Raw genomic sequence first — 22,237 nt, 5'->3', positions numbered from 1 at the left:
ATTTCCTTCCTGTCTTGGGTAGATGGGTCGAGGTAGCTTGGTGTTGTGATTAGTGTTGTTCTATTGTCTGTCTGTCTCCAGCAGGTATAGTTGTCTATCGATAATGACTGTGCTGCTACCCTTGTCTTCTGGTCTTATGAACATATCCGTGTTGCATCCAAGCTCCCAGATTGTCTGTCTTTCTCTCCAGGTAAGATTCTGTTTGTCCCTTGTATTTCACTGTGACAGGGCAGAGACCTGATTGAAGGGATTCATAGAATTTACAGTGCAGAAGGAGGCCATTCAGCCCATCAAGTCTGCAACACCCCGAGAAAGAGCAGCATACCCAAGCCCAAACTTCCACCCAATTTCCGTAACCCAGTTAACCCTACCCCACCTTTTTGGACACTAAGGGAAATTTAACATGGCCAATCTACCTGACCTGCACATTTTTGGACTGTGGGAGGAAACTCAAGCAGACACTGGGAGAACGTGCTGACTCCACACGGTGACCCAAGTCGGGAATCTAACCTGAGCCCCTGGAGCTGTGAAGCAACTGTGCTAACCACTGTGCTGCCCTTGGGAGGCCTGGAAAAGATGGGCAATGATTTGGGAGGTGACAACATGTTCAAAAAGTTGAGAGGAGAGGGAGGTTGAAGATGGGGCAAAAATTTGTAAGGATGGCAGGATCAAGGGTTTGTTTTATTGAGGAGGGGGTGATGATGGCAGATTTGAAGGACAGAGGGACAGTACTTGAAGAGAGAGAAATGTTGACAATATCCATGGACACAGGGTAGTTGGCTGATCAGTAGCTCAGTGGGAATAGGGTCGATGGAGCAGGAGCTGGGTCTCATGGACAAGATGAGCTCTGAGAGGGCATGAGGGGAGAGGGGAGAGAAACTAGAGAAAGATGTGGGTTCAGGGCTCGGGAAAGGATGACATTTAGAGACAGTTTGGTCCGGTGGGCTCGTGGAAGGGAGGGAAGCAGCAGATGCAGCCAATTGGATTTACTCAATCTCAGTCACAAAGAAGCTCCACAAGCTCCTCACACGTCTAGTTGGAGGTGAGGATGGAAGAGACAGGGGAGAGCGAGAGAACTTCAAAAGGATCTAACCTGTGTCAGAGATATTAAAAAGTTTCAACACACTGCGTATTTCACACAAATCTGATTTATTAGACTTTTAGCCAGAATATTAGCCCCTGTAAATGGGCTGGAGTTTGTTATCAGCAGAAAGAGACCCAAATGAACATGGTTCAGTCCTGAATGTGAGTAACAGCAAAATCCAATCACTATGGTTACTTGTGGCCTCGTTGGTGTCTCAGCAGGTGGGATGAAGTGGTGAATCCCTTCCCACACTTGGAGCATGCGAATGGCTTCTCCCCAGTGTGAATTCGCTGGTGCTTCCGCAGGTGGGATGACTGAGTGAATCCCTTCCCACACTGGGCGCAGGTGAATGGTCTCTCCCCAGTGTGAATTCGCTGATGTACAGTGAGGTAAGATGAGTGTCTGAACCCAGTCCCACAGTGAGAGCACCTGAACGGTCTCTCCTCAGTGTGAACACGTTGATGGCTCATCAGATCCCCAGAACGTTTATAGCACTTCCCGCAGTCTGGACATTGAAACAGTCTCTCATCAGTGTGAACTTGCTGGTGTCTCAGCAGGTCGGATAATTGAGTGAATCCCTTGCCACACTCGGAGCACGTGAATGGTCTCTCCCCAGTGTGAACGCGTCGATGAGTTTCCAGCTGGGATGGGGAAGTGAATCCTTTGCCACAGTCTGCACATTTCCACGGTTTCCCTTCAGTGTGACTGCATTTGTGGCTTCGGAGGCCTGATGATCGACTGAATCCTCGTCCACACACACAACACGTGTACGGTTTCTCCCCACTTTGAACGATGCTTTTTCCTTCCATGTTCAAAATCTGCTGATATTCAGGATATGATAAATTGAGGGCTCTGTCAGATCCTGATGTGATGCTTGGTTTGAGTTCCCGGATTTTGAAGCCTCCCCTTCGAACACCCTGTGAAACTGATTGAAAACAGAAAATAGGGAGTGAGAGAGAAGCCACAAAAATACAAAGGCAGGTTGTGAAATTGAGCTGAATTATTCTGGTCATTTGTGGGACCGGCACTGGGAAGAAGTGACCATGAAAACTGCCGGATTGTCACAAAAACCCAACTGCCGTCTTTGGGAGGAGAGAGAAAGAGGTGAAGAGGGATTTTGTATATCTACAAGACATATTAAGAGAGTAGTAGGCAAAGCAAATTCGATCTTGAGCTTCATAAACAGTAATATTGATACTGAAACTATGCTTCTGGTGGCACAGTGATTAGCACTGCTGCCTCACAGCGCCAGGGACCCGGGTTCAATTCCGGCCTTGGTGACTGTCTGTGTGGAGTTTGCACTTTCTTCCCGTGTCTGTGTGGGTTTCCACCCGGTGCTCCGGTTTCCTCCAACAGTCCAAAGAAGAGCAGGTTAGGTGGATTGGCCTTGATAAATTGCCCCTTAGTGTCCAGGGATGTGCAGGTTCGGTGGGGCTATGGGGTTACAGGGACAGGGTTGGGGTGTGGGCCTAGGCAGGGTGCCCTTTCAGAGAATCAGTGCAGATGTGATGGGCCGAATGGCCTCCTTCTGCTCTGTAAGATCAGCCCCACATTGGCTGGATCTACGGGTTAGTATGGAGAGAGGGCAGCGTCCATTACGGAGGTTGGATGTGGGACTATTCGCAGATGAGGAAGTCTGTGGGCGGGTGAGCAAGTCGATCTGGAAATAAACGATACAGGGGAAGTTTCGGCAGCAGCGGTGTGGGAAGCTCTGAAGGCAGTGGTTAGAGGGAATTCATTTTGATACAGGCCCATAGAGAAAAGGTGGAACGAGCAGAGAGGGATAAGTTGGTTAGGGAGATACTCCAGGTGGATAGGATTTATGCGGAAGCCCCGGACGGGGGGTTATTGAAGGAGCGGCGGAGGTTACAGATGGAGTTTGGGCTGTTATCTACAGGGAAACCGGTGGAACAACTGAGAAAGGCAAGGGGAGCGGTGTATGAGTTTGGGGAAAAGGCCAATAGAATGTTAGCGCACCAGCTGAGGAAAAGGGAGGCAGCCAGGGAGATAGGGAGAGTAAAGGACAGAGGTGGGAATGTGGCCCTGGACCCAGTGGGGGTGAATGAGGTGTTTAAGGACTTTTATAGCAAGTTTATACGAGTCAGAACCCCGGCTGGGGTGGAGGGGATGAGGCAGTTGAGGTTCCCGAGGGTTGATGAGGATCTGGTGGAAGGGCTGGGAGCCCCAATTGAAATTGAGGACATAATGGAGGGGCTGGAGGTCATGCAGTCGGGCAAGGTCCCAGGGCCTGACGGCTACCCGGTGGAATTCTACATGAAGTTCTCGGAGATATTGGGCCCACAGCTGGTGAGGGCATTTAATGAGGCAAGGGAGAGGGAGTCCTTCCCCCAACAATGTCGCAGGCCTCAATCTCATTGATTCTGAAACGGGAGAAGGACCCTGAGCTATGCGGGTCATACAGACCAATCTCTCTATTGAATGTGGACGCCAAACTGCTGGCTAAGATATTGGCCAATAGACAGAAGACTGTGTCCCGGGGGTGGTAGGGGAAGACCAGACGGGATTTGTAATGGGCTAGGTACTCACGGCTAATGTTAGAAGGCTCTTAAAAGTTATCATGATGCCCTCAGAATGAGAAGGCCTTTGATCGGGTGGAGTGGAATTGTGGGAGGAAACTGGAGCACCCGGGAGGAAACCGCGCAGACACGGAGAAGGTGCAGACTCCGCACAGACAGTGACCCAACCTGGGAATCGAACTTGGGTCTCTAGCGCTGTGAGCAATAGTCCTAACCACTGTGCTACCGAGCTATCATGGACTCAATGAGCCGAATGCCCTTTTTTGTGTCAGCTGACTCTAACTTTTTTGTGTAATCTCACCTTGCAATTTAACCCTAGAGGTTCAGATATCACTCAGGTAAATCTGTGCTACACTCCCTCCGAGGCCATTCTATCCTTTCTCGGGTTTGTTGCCCAGAACTGAACACAGTTCTCCAGGCTTGGCCAAACCAGGGTTTGTGAATCTTGGGGCTTTTCCAGTCACACTGAGACCTGAAATCTTCCCTCACAGACAGAACAGAAAAACGTTTTACCTTCCACACCCAGATGCTGCTGAAATTCAGTTTCTAATGAATCGAGTGACTGTCAGATCGCGAAGTGACGTTTGGTTTGTGTTCCCCGTCTGTTAAACCTCCACTTCCGGTATCCTGTAAATTTACAGAAACCTCACTGTCAGTTTAGGATAGAAATTCACAACATTCTCTCCTCGCCAGCTTTGATTAAATGTATTCCTAGAGGTTTGATCACATGACCTGCCCCCATCCTCCAGCCATTAATCTGTCAACACATCCACCCTTGTGACACACTGCTTTCCTCGGCCAATTGGGAAGCAAAAGGACTCAAGAAATCTTTTTTACTGTCCTAATGATTTCCCAGACATGAATCTCATCAAGGTAGAAGGTAAAATTTGAATTCATTGAAAGTATACTGATGACCATGAAACCATTGCTGATTGTTGTAAAGACCCATCTGGTTCACTCATGTCCTTCAGTGAAGGAAATCTTCTATCCTTACCTGGTCTGGCCTACATGTGATTCCAGATCCAGTCAGCTGGTTGACTCTTAAAATTCTCTCTGAGATATACTCAGTTCAAGGGCAATTAGGGATGGGTCAAATTGGGTCAAATAGTTTGAGCTTTTAAAGTTGTTAACCGGTGGGAAAACTGAGGAAATCCCTTTGCACACATGAAGTGTGAGAGTGATCTCCCTCTGAACTGCACATTAGATTAACTAATGACTAACTCATATTTATTCTCTTCCAATGGAAACATCTTCCACTTGTCGATCATGTCAAACCTTTTTATAATCTTAAAGGATCAGGCCATCCTTCATTTCCTTTTTCCAGAGAAAAGGTTTACATCCTGTCCAATCCCTCTTGCCAGGTATAACCTGCCAGTTCAGGCATAATTTAAATATCTTTTCCTGCATCTTCTCCAATCCTTCCAGATCCATTTTACAATATAGAGACTTTAACTAATCTGAGCAGCAAACTCACAATTGCCCCCAAATGCCTGTATGTTGCAGTATTTTAATAATTTTACTATTAGCTGAATATAAGATGGGAAAGAAGCAGATCCAGTGAGTCTGTAACACTGTGGAACATCTACAAATTTGCCTCTTCCCCTTACTGCTAAACAGTTGACTTTTTCCACTCTTAACCTGTCAGTTATGGCATTAAGAATAGTGTGAAAGACTGGATTTCAGCTCGGTGACACTAGGCCAGACTAAATTAGTGCACAGGATTGTTGAGCTAATGTATCCATATCATAAGATGGATCTAGAAGGACTGGGGAAGATACAGGAAAGTGTACCAGAATGATGCCTGAACGAGCAGGTTACAGACAGCGAGAAATGCAGAGGCTCGATGAGCCATATGGTTTCCACCCGCTTCCATTTCTTGTGTTATGAACATCACTGTAAATCATTTCCATGCAGACACAACAGATGCAACAACCACCAGTTCATCGCCATCCTTCCCATAATCCAGGATTCCAAACACACTTTCCAGGTGACAGTGATTTACTTGTATTTCTTGCTATCCAGTATTGTGTATTCACTGCTTACGATTTGGTCTCCCCCACACTGAGGAGATTAAATCTGGATTGGGTGACTGTGGAACATCACCATTCAGTCAGCAAGCATAATCCTGAGCTTCTGATCATTTAATATTTTAATTCCCCGCCCCATTCCCACTCTGTCCTCGGCCTCCTGCACTGCTCCAATAAAGCTCAAAGGAAACTTGAGGAACAGAACCTCATCCCTGATCAGGCAATTTCTGACCTTCCAGACACAACATTCATTTCAGTAATTTCAGTTTATAATCATCACTCCGATATTTTCAGACATTTGGTGCTGGTAACGGTTCTGTTGCCATTTATACCTCACCTGGACCTGTCTTTTATTTCTTCTCTTGTCCTAATAGTTTATTTACTTATCTCATTGTCACCCAGTTTTGTCTTGCACCATTATCCCCCTTGTCATTTAATCACTTCAGCCTCACATCCTCCCAAACTGCCCCCTCTGAAATGGCCCAGCAAGCCACTCAGTTCAAGGCCAATTAGGGATGGGCAGCAAATGCCTGCTCAGCCAGCGACACCCACATCCCAAGAACAAATAAAGGAAAGTCGGCAGTTAGAAAGGCAAATGCAATGTTCGCATTCATTTCAAGAGAGCTACAATACAGGATGAATGGGGATGAGAAACATATCAGCCATGATCGAATGGCAGAGAAAACTCAAAAACTCAATGGGCTGAATGGTCTAATTCTGCTTCTCTATCTTTTTTTTTAAATGAGGGGATCTCATAGAAACATTTGTAAAAAATAATTGTTGGAATCCATCCCAGACCTGGATACAGATCAATTGATTCTTGGAGGAGACTTCAATTGTGTTCTGGATCCTAAATGGACTGGTCCAAGCTGATTCAACCACAACAAAAACATGAAAAAGGAATGAAACCGGATGGACCACCCGGCATCGACCCAGGCACCAGAAACGACAACGGCAAACCCAGCAAAAGATTTTTTTAAACTGTTCCCATCAGTAGATTGTAAAAGGATTACGGGACACAGATTTAAGATTGTGAACAAGATCTACAGGGGAGATAGGAGGTAGACATTTTACACAGTGAGTGATAATGATATGGAACTCAATGCTTACACACAAAGGTCGATAATCTCTGGGTCCTGGTAACCCAAACGGTGCTGTCAAAATTTGATGTGAGGATTGGTTGTGAGTTTCCTGTCTGTGAATCCCTTTCCAAGCCCCTGTGAAAGAAGTTTACAAAGGCATCACGGTCAGTCCAGCAATAAAATTCAGGAAAGATAAATATTTCTCATGGTTTGAATTTGCTGTGTGTAAATCCTCCCCTACGAATCCCCTGTAAAAGGAGTTTCCAAAATTAATCACTGTCAGTCCAGGATAGAAATTCACAACATTCTCTCCTCCTGCGTCCTGGTCCAGGATGACCGCTCATGCCCCCCGCTGCACACTGACCCTCTTGTCATCAGCAGTCCCCTGATTTGAGGGTGACATCTACTCAGGGTTGTGAATTTTTATTCTGGGATTTCATGTGGCTGAACAGAGTCGCAGAGCTTTGGACACATGGGACAGGATGTCCAATGAATCATAGAATTTACAGTGCAGAAGGAGGCCATTCGGCACATCGAGTCTGCATCGGCCCTTGGTAAGAGCACCCTACTTAAGCCCACACCTCCACCCTATCCCTGTAACCCAGTAACCCCACCCAAATCATTCGGACACTAAGGGCAATTTAGCATGGTCAATCCATCTAACCTGCACATCTTTGGACTGTGGGAGGAAACCAGAGCACCCGGAGGAAATCTACACATAAATAATGTACAAACTCCACACAGACAGTGACCCAAGGTCGGAATTAATCATAGAATCTACAGTGCAGAAGGAGACCATTCGGCCCATCGAGTCTGCACCGGCATTACCTGATCTGGCCAACTCACTGAAATGTGGTTAATTCTGAATTTCCTAGCAAGCCACTCAGTTTAAGGGCAATTAGGAATGGGCAACCAAGCTGATTTGCCCGTGACACTCACATCCCATAAAGAATAGAGAAAATAAAAGGGCTGTTTCCAGTGCCGGTTTCAAAGGAATCAGTACTGGGCCCTTCACTCCTGGTTAAATTGATTTGAAAGTAAATGTAGGAACACGTGGAAGAAGTTTACCTGTGACACAAAAATGATTGAACACTTGAGGAATGAGGAAGAACGCTGGAGGGAAAACAAGGCAAGGGATTACATGATAAATGGCAGGACAGGACTAGTATGACCAGAGCTAGATTCCTGTGCACAGGAAGATTGCACCAGAGAGAGTACAGAGGGGATTTAACAACACCAGCCAGAAATTGACAATGTTTGCTCTGGGGAAAGTTTGGATAAACTGGGACTGTTTTCTTTGGCACAGAAAGCCTGAGGAGAGACCAAAATGAAATGTTGAAAAGCAGCCTGGCTAGCTCAGTCGGTAGAGCATGGGAGTCTTAATCCCAGGGCCGTGGGTTCAAGACCCACGTTGGGCACTTCAGCTTCTTTAATCTGAGAACATTGAGCTGAACTGTTTTATGGGTGGCACGGTAGCACAGTGGTTAGCACTGTTGTTTCACAGCGCCAAGGTACCGGGATTCAATTCCCACTTGGGACACTGTCTGTGCAGAGTCTGCACGTTCTCCAGTGTCTGTATGGGTTTCCTCCCACAAGTCCCGAAAGATGTGCTTGTTAGGTGAATTGGACATTCTGAATACTCTCTCTCTCAGCCCGAATAGGTGCCAGAGTGTGACTACTCAGGGATTTTCATAGTAATTTCATTGCAGTGTTAATGTCAGCCTACTTGTGACAATAATAAAGATTATTCCAAATGTATAAAATTCTGGGGGATCATGGTGGCACAGTGGTTGTGTGCCTGCGTGCTGGGTACCCAGGGTCGATCTTGGCCCCGGGTCACAGTCTGTAAGGAGTTTGCACATTCTATCATTGTCTGTGTGGGTTTCACCCCCACAACCCAAATATGTGCAGGGTAGGTGGCTTGGCCAAATTAAATTGCCCCTTGATTGGAAAAATATATAAATTTACATTTTAAAAAAATTCTGAGGGATCTAAATAGATTGGATAGGAAGGTCCTATTCCCTTTGGTTGAGGGATACATATAAAAGGGGGCAGAGATTTTGGGAAGGACTAGGAGGTTTAGAGGGTGGTGAGGATCTGTGACATGCTGCCTGAAATGATGGCAGAAACCCTCATAACATTTAAAAAGTATTCAGATAGACATCTGAATTGATGTAACTTAAAAAGCTACAGACCACAATCTGGAAATTGAGATTAGGCTGAATACCTACTTTGTAGCCACGATGAGCTGAATGAAATGCAACAGGAACAACAAACTTTGATAAAATCCGGGATAGTAACTCTCACTACTAACAAGGTCAGCAGTTTGCCCACTTTAGCTGCCAAGTATGCTAATGTGGTAATTTGAAAATTTACCTGCATACATAAGAGTACAACAGCAAATTATTTAACTTCCCCAATGTGATCGGTGTAATTAGTCTCAAATTTAACCCGGAATGGTCATTTACATTTTCCCAGTCACTCTGATATCTGAAATCTTTATCGACGGACAGAACAGACAAACCATTTTACCTCCCAATGATATTCAGGTCCTGTTGAATCGAGTAACTCTGTCAGATGATGATGTGATGTTTGGATTGAAGTTCCCGTTCGCAAATCCTCCTCTTTCTGAAGGAGTTTCCAAAGGAATTTCACTCTCAGTCCAGGAGAGAAATTCACAAGGTTCTCTCTTCCGGCTTCCGGGTCCTGGACGGCCGCGCATGCGCCCTGCTGCACCTGAGAAAGACGGCCACGCATGCGCCCTGCTGCACCTGAGAAAGACGGCCACGCATGCGCCCTGCTGCACCTGAGAAAGACGGCCACGCATGCGCCCTGCTGCACCTGAGAAAGACGGCCGCGCAGGCGCCCTGCGGCATATCACTCCCGAAACAGATGACAGGGACCGATCAGAGAGAAAAACACCGCTGCGGCCGCCCCATTCCGTACAGACACCGATCTGTATCAAAAGTGCCGGAAACAATTTATCAGCCTGAGGAACGTAATGGAATAATGGATAAGACTTCGTACTGTGCTCACCCCAGTCCAACGCCGGCATCTCCACATCATGGAATAATGGCGGATAAGGCTACCCGGAATGCCGGGCGCGTATGAATGCGCCCTATCTTCGTCACAGGAGCCAGAACGCGCAGGCGTCAGAATGTCCCGTCCCCGGATGTCTCCCCTCCCTCCCCACCGCCCCCCCCACCCTGTGTGGAGCATGCGCAGTGCTGCTCCGGGCTGAGCGCAGTGAGAGTGAGTGCGGCTCCCAGAGGCTGAATGAGAGCCGCCGCGTCCGGGGACAATGGGGAGAACCCAAACCCCCCAATAAGACCCATTGGTTTTATTGTCAGTCTGCAGACAGGAGCTGGAGAACTGAACCCAGGCAGAGGAGAGGGAGGGAGAAAACTGGGAGTGGAGGAAAGAAATGGTGCAGATGGTGAGATGGGTTTGCATTTCAGCCCAGGGAGGAGGGAGAGTGTGTGGGACGGGGATTGACAGCTTTGGAGGAACAAGAGAGGAAATAATGTTCCAGAGAAACTCGAATTGTCTGTTCAGAATTTCTATCCTGGACTGAGTGATGACTTTTGTAAACTCCTTTTACAGGATATTGGAAGTGGAGGATTGGCCGACAGAAAACTCAAACCAAACATCACATCGAAATCTGACTGTCACTTGATTCATCAGGAGCTGAATATAATCAGTCTTTGAATTTGGAAGGAGAAATATTTGTCTGTTCAGTTTCAGCGGTGCGACTGCAAAAGCACCGAGATATACATCCCTTCCCCGAGTGAGAGTGTTCCAGTGAACTGACTGTGGAGAGAGCTTTAACCAGTTACACAGGCTCAAAAAATGTATCACGTCATTCACTGCAGGGAGAAATTAAACGGCTGTTGTGTGTGGACAAAGCTTCAACCGGGAGAGACATAAAAACCCCTCACCATGGAGAAACTGTGGAAATGTGCAGACTGTGGGAAGGGATTCAGTTACCCATCACAACTGGAAGTTCACCGGCGCAGTCACACTGGGGATAGACCGTTCACCTGTTCCATTTGTGGGAAGGGATTCACCCATTCATACAACCTTTTGACACACCAGCGAGTTCATACTGAGGAGAGGCCATTCACCTGCCCTGTGTGTGGGAAGGGATTCACTCGGTCATCCCACATTGTGACTCACCAACTTGTTCACACTGATAAAAGACCGTTTACATGTCCTGACTGTGAGAAGAGTTTTAAATGTAAAAAGGATCTGCTGACACATCAACGTATTCACACTGGGGAGAGACCGTTCTCCTGCAGCCTGTGTGGGAAAGGATTCATTCAGTCATCCCACCTGCAGACACATCAACTTGTTCACTCTGATCACAAAGGTTTAAACTGTCCTGACAGTGAGAAGAGCTTTAAAAACAAAAAGGATTTACTAACACACCAATATGCTCACACTGGGGAGTGACCTTTCACCTGCTCTGAGGGAATGGATTCAGCCGTCCAAGTGCCCTACCGAACTACCAGAGAATTCACACTGGGAGAGGCCATTCACCTGCTCTGACTGTGGGAAAGGATTCATTAATTCATCCAACCTTCTGATACACCAGCAACTTCATACAGGGGATAGACTGTTCACCTGTTCTGAATGTGGGAAGGGATTCACACGTTCATACAACCTTCTGACACATCAGCAGGTTCACAGTGAGGAGAGGCTGTTCACTTGCTCAGTGTGTGGGAAGGGATTCACTCGTTCATCCAACCTTGTGAATCACCAGCGAGTTCACACTGGGGAGAGGCCGTTCACTTGTTCCACATGTGGGAAGGAATTTTCTCATTTATCTTATCTTCTGAAACATAATCAAGTTCACACTGGGGAGAGGCCGTTCACCTGTAATGTCTGTGGAAAGGGATTTACTCAGACATCTCACCTGCTAACACACCAACCAGTTCACAAGCGACTACAAGGTTTGGATTCTACCCTTATTGATGCTGTTAATTATGTCCAGGACTGAATCAGGTTCACTCTTGACTGTCTTAATCTGCTGATGAGGTTTAATGTGAAATAAATAGGCTTGGTTGGAAACATTACAGATTTTTGTCTTTCCCACCTGAGTGTTTAACAGCACCTGGCTGGAGCTCAGAAAGGACAATCTGGAGGAGGATCACACGGCAGGAACAGAACTTCAGCCTGGACACAGTCCTTCAGGGTCACACTGAGAGGGACAAAAGACAATTGGGTCTTTCCCATCTCTCTTCACTGACAGCAAAGTCCCGGTGTGGGTTAATCCTGAGGTGTGAGAAAAATGTATTCCAGCTGTTCTCTTCCATGGTTCAGAGCTCCTAGACACAGAACAGAAGCACCTTTACAACTGTGTTTGGAGTCAGGAAGAACGATGGTGAATGCTGGAAACGTGCTGTCAAATCAGAGATTGGTGTAAAACTGTGATATTCCTGATTGAATGTAAAACAGCTGGTTTCAGTTTCCAGACTGAAAATGTGTTTGTGTGACAGTCGCAATGAATTAATTGAATAGAAACCTACTTTAAAAAGTTTGTTGAAGTCTGCATTAAAATAACAGCTGGAGGAGCTCACAGGAGCCTGGTAACTGCTGGGACAATTAGACAACAGTTTGATTCCCAGATAAAGAAGGATTGCCCAGCTAAATAATTCTACAGATGCTCTACCCTCTGAGAGAAGAAATGTCTCCTCATCTCTGTCCTAAATTTGAGATCCCTTACTCTGAGATTATGCCCTCTGGTCCTGGACTCTCCCGCAAGAGGAAACAAGATGATTTTTCAGGTTGTGTAACTGGTTAAAGCTCTTTCCACAGTCAGTTCAGTGGAACACACTCACTCAGGTGTGTGTGTCTCGGGGCTTTTCCAGTCACACTGATGTTTGAAATCACTTCCCACAGTCAGAACAGACAAGCACATTGACAGTTTGTGATATTTAGATTGAGTGACTGTCAAGATCTTGAGTAGTATTTGGTTCGAGTTGCCCAGCTGCCAATCCTCCCGTCCTAATGTCCAAAAAATAAGTTTACAAAAATGATCACTGTAAGAATGGGACAGAAATTCACAACAGATCATTCTAGTTTCTATAGAAACTTCTTTCCTCTCTTGCTTTTCCCAAGCATGTGGTCCAGTCAAAATAAAAGACCAAAATCAACTAGAAATCCCAAGAAAAGTTCCTAACTGAACCAGAATATTGTTCCCAGTATCTCTGAAACACTCTGTCCACCGAGGTATCCACTGGTTGTGGAAGGTGTCAAGCATTCCGGCGGGTACCGCATGCTCCCTCTGCAGGGCCACTGGGAATAGACAAGACCACGGGATAGAAGTCGGCAGCCAGAGTGACCACCCACCCACCCACCCATTAACACTGCCAGTTACTGTGGAAAGCCCCAAGTCGGCACATTCCGGCGCCTGTTTGAGTACACAGAGGGAGAATTCAGAATGTCCAATTCACCTAACAGCACGTCTTTCTGGACTTGTGGGAGGAAACTGGAGCGCCCGGAGAAAATCCACAGGGAGAATGTGCAGACTCTGCGCAGACAGTGACCCAAGCTGGGAATGGAGCCTGGGACCCTGGAGCTGTGAAGCAACAGTGGTATCCACTTTGCTACCATACCGCCCATCCCACCCAGCTACAATGCACTGTTTTAACCAGACCCAAGAGTAGATTCAAGATGTCACGTTCGGCACAAAGATACTGTCGACTGTAAGATCCACAAACTCTGGCAAGGTGGCTGCAACTTAACAGGTTATTCTGAACATTAAACTGTGGGCAATATCCGATCCTGTGACCAATATTTAGTTAAACACGGCCCTGAAAGGAAACTTTGCAGCAACCTGTGAAGTTTAAATGTCTCGTTGTGTCAGGATGAACCAGCATTTGAGGAATATAAAATCTCTGGACCGTTGGTCTCCAAGTGCCGTATTGAACACAGGAGAATGAGCTCGAATTGGGACAGAGTGAGTGAGTGAGCATCGTAAACTGCGATTGTATCGGGGTGTTCTGGGTCTCAGAGTTGTAACCCTGTAGTTAATAGTCAGGGATGCAGTATAATAAACCCTGAGCAAAGCAAATGTGTGTGTGAGAAGCAACTGAAGCAGCAGGAAACGGCTGAACCAGCAGAGCTGAATGTCTCCCAGTGCAGCCACAGTACTGTACCTATTCCAGCTGCCAAGTCCACCTGAGAACCAACCTCCTGGCTATTCATCTACAAGAAGCTTCAGAGCCTCGTGAGAATTATTTGTTTCTAAAAACGGTTCACTCCAACTAAAGGACCTGCTCAACAAGAAGACAACAGACCTGCAGAGATATAAAGATTGCAGTCTACATTCCATTTTCATCATTACAGCTTCAACTTGATCTGTACCTAATTTCTGTTATGTGTCAGTGAGTGTGAAAGAGACGAGAGACTGAGATGTTCAAACATCCAGGGAAATAGTGTGATAATAAATAACCTTTATTCCTTTAAAAATCATCAGTAAGCTTGCTGCTGAAATGTATTTTAAATAAAGAAAAATCACACTGAGGGTAAGGAAATATCACACAAACATCCTGATAATGGAATGGAAAGGACCACGAAATGTAATCAAACGCTGTATAACCCCCTTCAGGTTGCCATACAGAGGCTGCAGCCTCTCACACTGAATGTCTACGTAATTCAGAGACACCTCCAGCCCACAAACATCAGCTGCAGCTCTGGAAGTGGGCGAAACTTTAAAAAAAACCTGTTGCCCGATAAATTCTGGCGGGCACTAGGACCCGGCTGGGAACAGAAATTTTCAGGTCCCGCCATTAGCTGTTGCATCACCAAGACGCCAGCGCATGCGCTCTGTTTCCCCAAGATGGCGTCTGTGAACCAGGGCCTGGTCCCGGGAGAGAGCTGACCGGCGGTGATGTGACCTGAGGATCACCGCACCTCAGGCAAGGGGCCAGGTTGGGAAGGCGGTGCCTTCAGGAATAACTGGGAAGGTGATGTTTGGTCAGTTGCTGCAGTCTGTGTAGTGAAGGTGCTGTCACAGTGGTGTGAGGTGAGGAAGTACAGGATTATCACCCAGCAATGATCAATTAAGGGGAATGTAAATCCAGCTCAGGCTGCTTTCAGATTGGAAAGGGAGCTAAGGTGTGTCCTCAGTGCTGGTAAATGTTGTGGCTTTGGCAGTTTCTCTATAAAGTCATTCTCATTTATTCCCTCCCTCTCCCACCTCTATCTTTAGGGTCGTAGAATTTTATAGCACGGAAAGAGGGCCTTTGGCCCATTCATTATAATCTTTATTATTGTCACAGGTCGGCTTATATTAACACTGTAATGAAGTTATTGTGAAAATCCCCTAGCCGCCACACTCCGGCGCCTGTTCGGGTCACAGAGGAAGAATTCAGAATATCCAATTCACCTAACAAACACGTCTTTTGGGACTTGTGGGAGGAAACCGGACCGGCACCTGGAGGAAACCCACATAGACACAGGGAGAACATACCAGACTCTGCACAGACAGTGACCCAAGCTGGGAATTGAACCGGGGTTCCTGACGCTGTGAAGCAACAGTGTTAGCCACTGCGCTACCGTGGTTCCCAGCATGGCAGCCAGTCCTCGAAGAACCTAATGTGAGCCTTACCCTCCACACCGTCTGACAGGCCGACGACTCGGATGTTCTTTCTCCGACCCTCGGTTCTCCAAATCCTCCAGGACCTCCGAAAGCCACTCGGTTGGTTTTCAAAGGATTGAATTTCGACGGATGCATCTTGCTGAACGTTCAGGATTCTCTCCTCCGGTTCATCGAGTCTCTTTTTTTTTCTTTTAAAAAAAATAAATTTCGAGTACCCAATTCATTTCTTCCAATTAAGGGGCAATTTAGCGTGGCTATTCCACCTAACCTGCACATCTTTGGGTTGTGGGTGCGAAACCCATGCAAACACTGGGAGAATGTGCAAACTCCACATGGACAGTGACCCAGAGCTGGGATAGAACCTGGGTCCTCGGCGCCGTGAGGCAGCAGTGCTATCCACTGCGCCACCGTGCTGCCCAGATCATCGAGCCTCTTCATGGTGTTTTGCCGCTGGTCCTCATGAGCACACAATTATTGAGTCAGCTCACTGAGCCTCTGGTCAGTAACATGGATAATGCCGGCAGTCATAATTTTCGCCGCCTCCATGAGAGCCCCGGAGAGCGCGGGATCGAGAGACCTACTGAGGGTCAGGCCGCCATGTTGAAAAGGTGGCTCCACCCCCGCTGAATCCACCTGCGCTGTTTTGTCAACAGATTTCTTCACTTTATTTGGCATAATCCTACTAAACTGAACCCTGACGTCTTCCAGGGACATGATAACAATATTAATTTAAAGATCAGATTACAGGTGAGTGGCACCAAAACCTGCGGAAAAGCAGCTACTCCCGCACCACAAGCCCGACGCCCCGGCACAGACAGATTTCTGATCGATGAGCGTGCCAAGGGTTATGGGGAACTGGCAGGTAAATGGAGAGAAAGCTGAGATGAGGAGGGATTTATTTTCTCGAGGATGTGGTGAAGCTTTGAAATTCTGTACCCCAGAGGATTTACAGTGCAGAAGGAGTCCTTTTGGCCCGTCGCGTCTGCACCGCCCTTGGAAAGAGCACCCTATTTAAGCCCAAGCCTCCACCCTATCCCCGTAACCCAGTAACCCCACCTAACCTTTTTGGACACTAAGGGCAATTTAGCATGGCCAATCCACCTAACCTGCACATCTTTGGACTGTGGGAGGAAAGCGGAGCACCCGGAGGAAACCCACGCAGACACGGGGAGAACGTGTAGACTCTGCACAGACAGTGACCCAAGCCGGGTATCGAACCTGGGAACCTGGTTCTGTGAAGCAATAGTGCTAACCACTGTGCTACCCAACTGTGCTAACCATTGTGAAATGAGGGATAATGTGGGAAAACGGTGTTGTGGTAGATCAGCCAATGATCCCATTGAATGGTTCAGGCTCGATGGGCCGAATGGCATACTGTAGCTCATATTTGTTGTGATCCCCTGTACAGGATGCTGTGAGCTTGGATCTATCAATCAGCCTGAATCAGCACCTTCAGGAGAATAGTGAGGGTGAATATTAGATACAGCAGAGTGAGAATGGAGGGAGAGTGTGTGGGATGGTGATTTACAGCTTTCGGGGAATAAGAGAGGAAAAAATGTGACATAGAAACTAGAATTGTCTGTTCTGAGTTTTTATCCTGTACTGACAGTGATGAATTTTGTAAATTGTTTTTACAGGATATTAGACGAGGAGGAATTACAGACAGAAATCTCAGAGGTTACGTCTCGACCTGACAGAGTCACTCGATTCCCTGGAACCTGAATATCATCAGCCTTTGAATCTAGAAGGAGAAATGTTTGCCCAAACTCTCAACTAAAGATTTCAAACATCAGTGTGACTGGAAAAGCACTGAGACCCACACAACACACACCCGAGTGAGAGTGTTCCAGTGAACTGACTGTGGAAAAAGCTTCAACCAATTACACAGCCTGAAAAACATAACAACATTCAGAGTGGGGAGAGACCGTACACGTGTTGTGTCTCTGGACGAGGCTTCAACTGATTGTCCCGCCTAGAGAGACACGAAGAGACCCAAAACATGGAGAAACCGTGGAAATGTGGGGACTGTGGGAAGGGATTCAAAGCCCCGTCAAAGGTGGAAACTCATCAACGTAGTCACACTGGAGAGAGGCCATTCACCTGCTCTCAGTGTGGGAAAGGATTCACTCAGTTATCCGACCTGCGGAGACACCAGCGAGTTCACACTGGGGAGAGGCCGTTCACCTGCCCTCAGTGTGGGAAAGGATTTACTCAATTATCCAACCTGCAGACACACCAGCGAGTTCACACTGGGGAGAGGCCATTCACCTGCTCCCAATGTGGGAAGGGATTCAGTGATTCATCCACCCTGCGGACACACCAGCGGGTTCACACTGGGGAGAGGCCATTCACCTGCTCTCAGTGTGGGAAGGAATTCAGTGATTCATCCAACCTGCGGACACACCAGCGAGTTCACACTGGGGAGAGGCCATTCACCTGCTCTCAGTGTGGGAAAGGATTTACTCGAGTATCCAAACTACAGACACATCAGCGAGTTCACACTGGGGAGAGGCCATTCATTTGCTCTCAGTGTGGGAAGGGATTCAGTGATTCATCCAACCTGTGGGCACACCAGCGAGTTCACACTGGGGAGAGGCCGTTCACCTGCTCTCAGTGTGGGAAAGGACTCGCTCAGTTATCCGACCTGCGGAGACACCAGCGAGTTCACACTGGGGAGAGGCCATTCACCTGCTCTCGGTGTGGGAAGGGATTTACTCAATTATCCAACCTGCGGAGACACCAGCGAGTTCACACTGGGGAGACGCAGTCCACCTCTCAATGTGAGACGGGATTGCATGCTTCATCGTACCTGCTGTGACACCAACAATTTCACAATCGATTACAGGGGTTGGATTTTGCTGTTATTGTTTCTGCTCTACATCCAGGACTGCATTTTGTTCATTCTGACAGGTGGTCAGTGGGGATGGTCGGAGGGTTTCTTTCTGCTGGACTGGCCGGTCTCACCACTTTGCCTCCAGTGGGCTGATGCACTTTGAGCCTTGTTGCTAATACCTGGCTTCGAATTGTACAAGGATCACAGAGTGAAAGAGTGTTTGGAAGTGTGAAGATATTTAGTTTCCATTTCTGTTTCAAACCCCCTGAAGCATGCCACGTTACCATGGAGATGGGCCTTGATGGTTACATGGTTCTTTTGTTTAATTTATCTGGGTGTTCCTCACAGAAGGAAACTATCAGGGTGTGAGGGGCAAGTTGTCTGAGTGGACTGGGAAACTGATTGGTACAGGGAATGCCGAATATTTAAGGAATTATTACATATTTATCAGGGGGTTTGTTAGCTCAGTTGGCTGCACGGCTGGTTTGTGATGCAGAGCAAGGCCAACAGTGAGGATTCAACTCCCGTACTGGCTGAGTTTATTCATGAAGGCCCCGCCTTCTCAACGATGCCCCTCGCCTGAGGTGTGCTGACCCTCCGGTTAAATCACCTCCAGTCAGCTCTCTCGGTCAATGGTGAGAGCAGCCTATGGTCCTCTGGGATTTTGTGACTTTTATTTCACATATATACAACAAATATAGATTCCTTTAAGGAACAAAAATCCAACAGGAAAAGTGATGTAACCTTGGTTAACAAGAAAAGTTAAAGATTCCATGAGATCCATTAGAATTCAGCAAAGGAGGACCAAGAAACTGATGAGAGCAAACTGGCGAGAAACATAAAAAACAACTGGAAAAGCTTCTCCAGGAATGTGAAAAGGAAAAGATTAGCAAAGACCAATGTGGGTCAATTCCAGGCAGAGACAGGAGAGTTTATAATGGGGAGTAAGGAAATGGCAGAGAAACTGAACAATGTGTGTCTCACTTCACAGAGGAAGATACAGAAATTGTCCCCAAAACACCAGAGAACCAAGGGACTGGCAGAGATTAGTATTGGTGAAAAAGTCGTATGGAGAAATTAATGGGCTTAAAAGTGAATAAATCCCCAAAAGCTGATGATCCACATCCCAGTGTTGAACGAGGTGGCTGTAGAGATCTCTATTCTACATTCTCTTGACTCTATCTGTTACGGACAAACCTTTTGTCTAAGCCAAACGTTTCCTTTTTACATAGCCACAGAAGGTTTTACAATGCATTTTTAAGTATTTTGCCAGTTCACATTCTATTCTATTCTCCCTTTGTTTCTCAGTGTCTTGGTTGAAAACGGAAGTAAATCCTCGGGAATGAATCATCACTTTGGACAGGTTCTGAGACAATTTAAGTTTTGACTTCCAGGACTGAGTAACTATAATCGTGGAGTGATTTTAGATTGTGTAAAAGGGCAAAGTTCTAGCTCATAGTTTACTGAGTAGGTTTCCGAGTTAAAGTAGCTTCTAGCTTGTTTGTTGCATTAAAAGTCATAAAACTTGAAGTCCCGTCGTGTGATCTTTTAATTTGTGGACTGGGAATTTGATTTTTTTATAACAAGTTGCTGACCTTTATGGAGATCCTAATCCACAAGTTTTGTCTTCCTATTTGAGCCTCGGGCACCTTTCTGTCTCTATTGCTCATGTCAATGACAGCCAGGTGATGGAGCTGAGGGCTGAATTCAGCTGAGAATAACAGGGCCTGTGTCCCAGTTGGGAAACTGCCATGGGCGTCGCTAATAGGGACTGGAAGGTGCTGGAGGACTGACTGGGAATTGCACTTCCAACCGTTCAGGGGCGAGGGCCACCGTGGGCTGACGGTGATATGACACCCAGGGTTCAGTGCCCCAGTGTCCAAAGCAGGGAGTCACGGGAACACGGTACAGAGGAGCCCACGGGAACACGGTAGAGGAGCCAAAGGGAACCATTTGGGACCAGAACATTGTGAACATCCTGTTACTCTGGTTTTCTTTGATCCTCAAGTAATTTTCTGTTAGTTTTTTTTAACCACGTTCTGTTTCATCAATAAACTTTTAACAGGAAAATATTTGAATTGGTTGGACTTTTCCTGATTAAATTTGTTCACTTTCGGGTAAGTGGGTGAGAGGGGTTGACAGGCTCTTTAACAGAAAGTGAGTCCCTCTAAGGTAGTTGGCAAAGGAGCCAGAGGGGTAGAGGGTATTTGAATTTTCTTTGAGACAGTGTTTGAAAATGGAGTTCAGGAAGTCAATTGTGACTGACTAATTTATCAAGGTTCTCTGAGGAAGTGACAAGGGATGTCAATAAAGGGGAACCTGTAGATGTGCTTTATCTGGATTTCCTGAAAGTATTTCCCATTGTGCCACATCAAAGGTTATTACACAAAATAAGAGCTCATTGTGTGGGGGGCAACATATCAGCATGGATAGAGGATTGGTTAGCGAGCAGGAAGCAGCAAGTAGGTATAAATGGGTCATTTCTGGGTGGGTAAGATGTGACAAGTGGAATGTCACCAGGATCAGTGCTGGGCTCTCAACCATTTACAATCTGTATGAATGTGCTGGATGACGGGATTGATTGTCTGGTGGCTAAATTTTCTGATGCCTCAAAGACCGGGAGGAAAGTAATTTGTGAAGTGGATTTAAGGACTCTGCAAAGGACTACGAACAGGTTAAGTGAGTGGGTAAAAAACTGACAGATGGAACATAACTTTGGAAAATATGAATTGTCCACTTTGTCAGAAAGTATTAAATAAAACAATATTATTTAAATTGAGAGATTGCAAAATTCTGAGGTACAGAGGGATCGGGGGTGCCTGATCCCAAGTTAGTCTGCAGGTACAGCAAGTGATTAGGAAGGCCAATGGAATATTCTTGTTTATTGCAAAGGAAATGAAATATAAAAGTAGGGATGTTTTGCTGCAGTTGTACAAGGTCTTTAGTGAGACCATATTTCGAGCACTGTGTACAGTTTGGGTCTCCTTATTTCAGAAATGAGATACGTGCATTAGAAGCAGCAGAGAGAAGGTTGACTCCCCGGATTCCTGGATTGAGGGGGTTATCCTCTGAGGAAAGGTTTGACAGGTTGGGCCTGTATCCATTGCAGTTTAGAAGAATGAGAAATTATGTTAGAGACGCTGAGTGGAATTGATGGAGAGAATGCTGAGAGGATGTTTCCCCTTGTGGCAGAGACTAGGACGAGGGGATACCATTTACAAATAAGGGGTCTCTTATTTTAAATGCCGATCAGGATGATTATTTTTCCCCTGATGGCTGTGGGTCTGTTAATCTTTCTTCCCCAGAGAGTGGTGGAGGCAGGGCCATTGAATCTGCTTTGAGGCTGAATTTTATAGATTCTTGATTGACAAGGGAGTGAAAGGGTGGAGAAGGAAAGTGGAGTTGAGACCACAATCTGATTAGCCCTGATTTCATTGAATGGTGGAGCAGGCTCGAGGGGCCGAATGGTCAACTCTTAATTTATATTGACCCTTAACACCCCCACTTTCCCAAACTCTGAAATGATTCACAGTGATAGTCCTTATTGGTGGCAGTGGTTAGATTTTATTCAGTATAAATAAGAGCTGACACAGTCTAATGTCTGAGCAGTAGTATCAAAGTGCAGCAGCATTACCATTGCATTCTGGGTAGAAGCACCATCTCCATTGATTCTCTCTGGAGTGTGTGTCAGTGCCTTGATGCTGTCACAATGTTGTCTCAATCCCTTGGACACATTCACCATTTCATCTCCTGCTGTGTCTCAAATAGCTGTGTTTGGGACGCGGTCTTCAGTCCTTTTCAACATGAATTTACACTTGCTGTTTTTCACATGTAACAAATCACATCTGCACACTCACACCGGTCCAAAATTGCCCATAGTGTTGGGTGGGGCTACTGGGTTATGGGGATAGGGTGGAGGTGTGGATCTTGGGTAGGGTGCTCTTTCCAAGAGCTGGTGCAGACTCGATGGGCCGAATGGCCTCCTTCTGCACTGTAAATTCTATCGATGGTATCCCAAAATCATGTCACACATTCTTTTTTTTTTATTATTAAATATTTTATTGAAAAT

General features: G+C 46.5%; 2 protein-coding genes, 1 long non-coding RNA gene and 1 other non-coding gene across 5 annotated transcripts in view; 3 read left to right on the top strand and 1 right to left on the bottom strand.

Moving 5' to 3' along the window:
* Positions 1-1,132: 1,132 nt before the first annotated feature.
* Positions 1,133-9,445, bottom strand: LOC140418580 (uncharacterized). The gene is made up of 4 exons (XR_011945149.1): positions 9,263-9,445; positions 6,759-6,865; positions 4,135-4,248; positions 1,133-2,009 (listed from the first exon to the last, which is right to left on the bottom strand). It is a non-coding gene; the product is annotated as an uncharacterized lncRNA (long non-coding RNA).
* Positions 8,076-8,148, top strand: trnak-cuu (transfer RNA lysine (anticodon CUU)). The gene has a single exon. It is a non-coding gene; the product is annotated as a tRNA-Lys (tRNA).
* A 1,665-nt stretch (positions 9,446-11,110) lies between the features above and the next one.
* On the top strand, positions 11,111-19,698 carry LOC140418573 (uncharacterized). 2 transcript variants are annotated; one of them, XM_072502096.1, is made up of 3 exons: positions 14,600-14,759; positions 15,016-16,082; positions 16,973-19,698. In XM_072502096.1, the coding sequence occupies exon 3, from the start codon at positions 17,335-17,337 to the stop codon at positions 18,151-18,153; it is 819 nt and encodes a 272-aa protein (XP_072358197.1). In that variant the 5' UTR covers positions 14,600-14,759; positions 15,016-16,082; positions 16,973-17,334; the 3' UTR covers positions 18,154-19,698. The 2 variants fall into 2 exon arrangements, with proteins under 2 accessions (XP_072358198.1, XP_072358197.1); XM_072502097.1 differs by lacking the exons at positions 14,600-14,759; positions 15,016-16,082 and adding an exon at positions 11,111-11,682.
* The window catches only part of LOC140418562 (uncharacterized), a 244,209-nt gene continuing 236,453 nt past the window's right edge, over positions 14,482-22,237 (top strand). Inside the window, exon 1 of the mRNA XM_072502076.1 lies at positions 14,482-14,700. The gene's annotated coding sequence lies outside the window, so the exon portion shown is untranslated. The remainder of the gene's footprint in view (positions 14,701-22,237) is intronic.

Source organism: Scyliorhinus torazame, chromosome 5 (assembly GCF_047496885.1).
Source record: "Scyliorhinus torazame isolate Kashiwa2021f chromosome 5, sScyTor2.1, whole genome shotgun sequence".
In the NCBI taxonomy this organism is placed as follows: domain Eukaryota; kingdom Metazoa; phylum Chordata; class Chondrichthyes; order Carcharhiniformes; family Scyliorhinidae; genus Scyliorhinus; species Scyliorhinus torazame.
This window is presented reverse-complemented; position numbering and strand designations above follow the sequence as displayed.

What these genes read in the sequence shown, in the direction of transcription:
- LOC140418573 (XM_072502097.1), top strand. Translation starts at nt 17,335, where the DNA reads ATGGAGAAACCGTGGAAATGTGGGGACTGTGGGAAGGGATTCAAAGCC.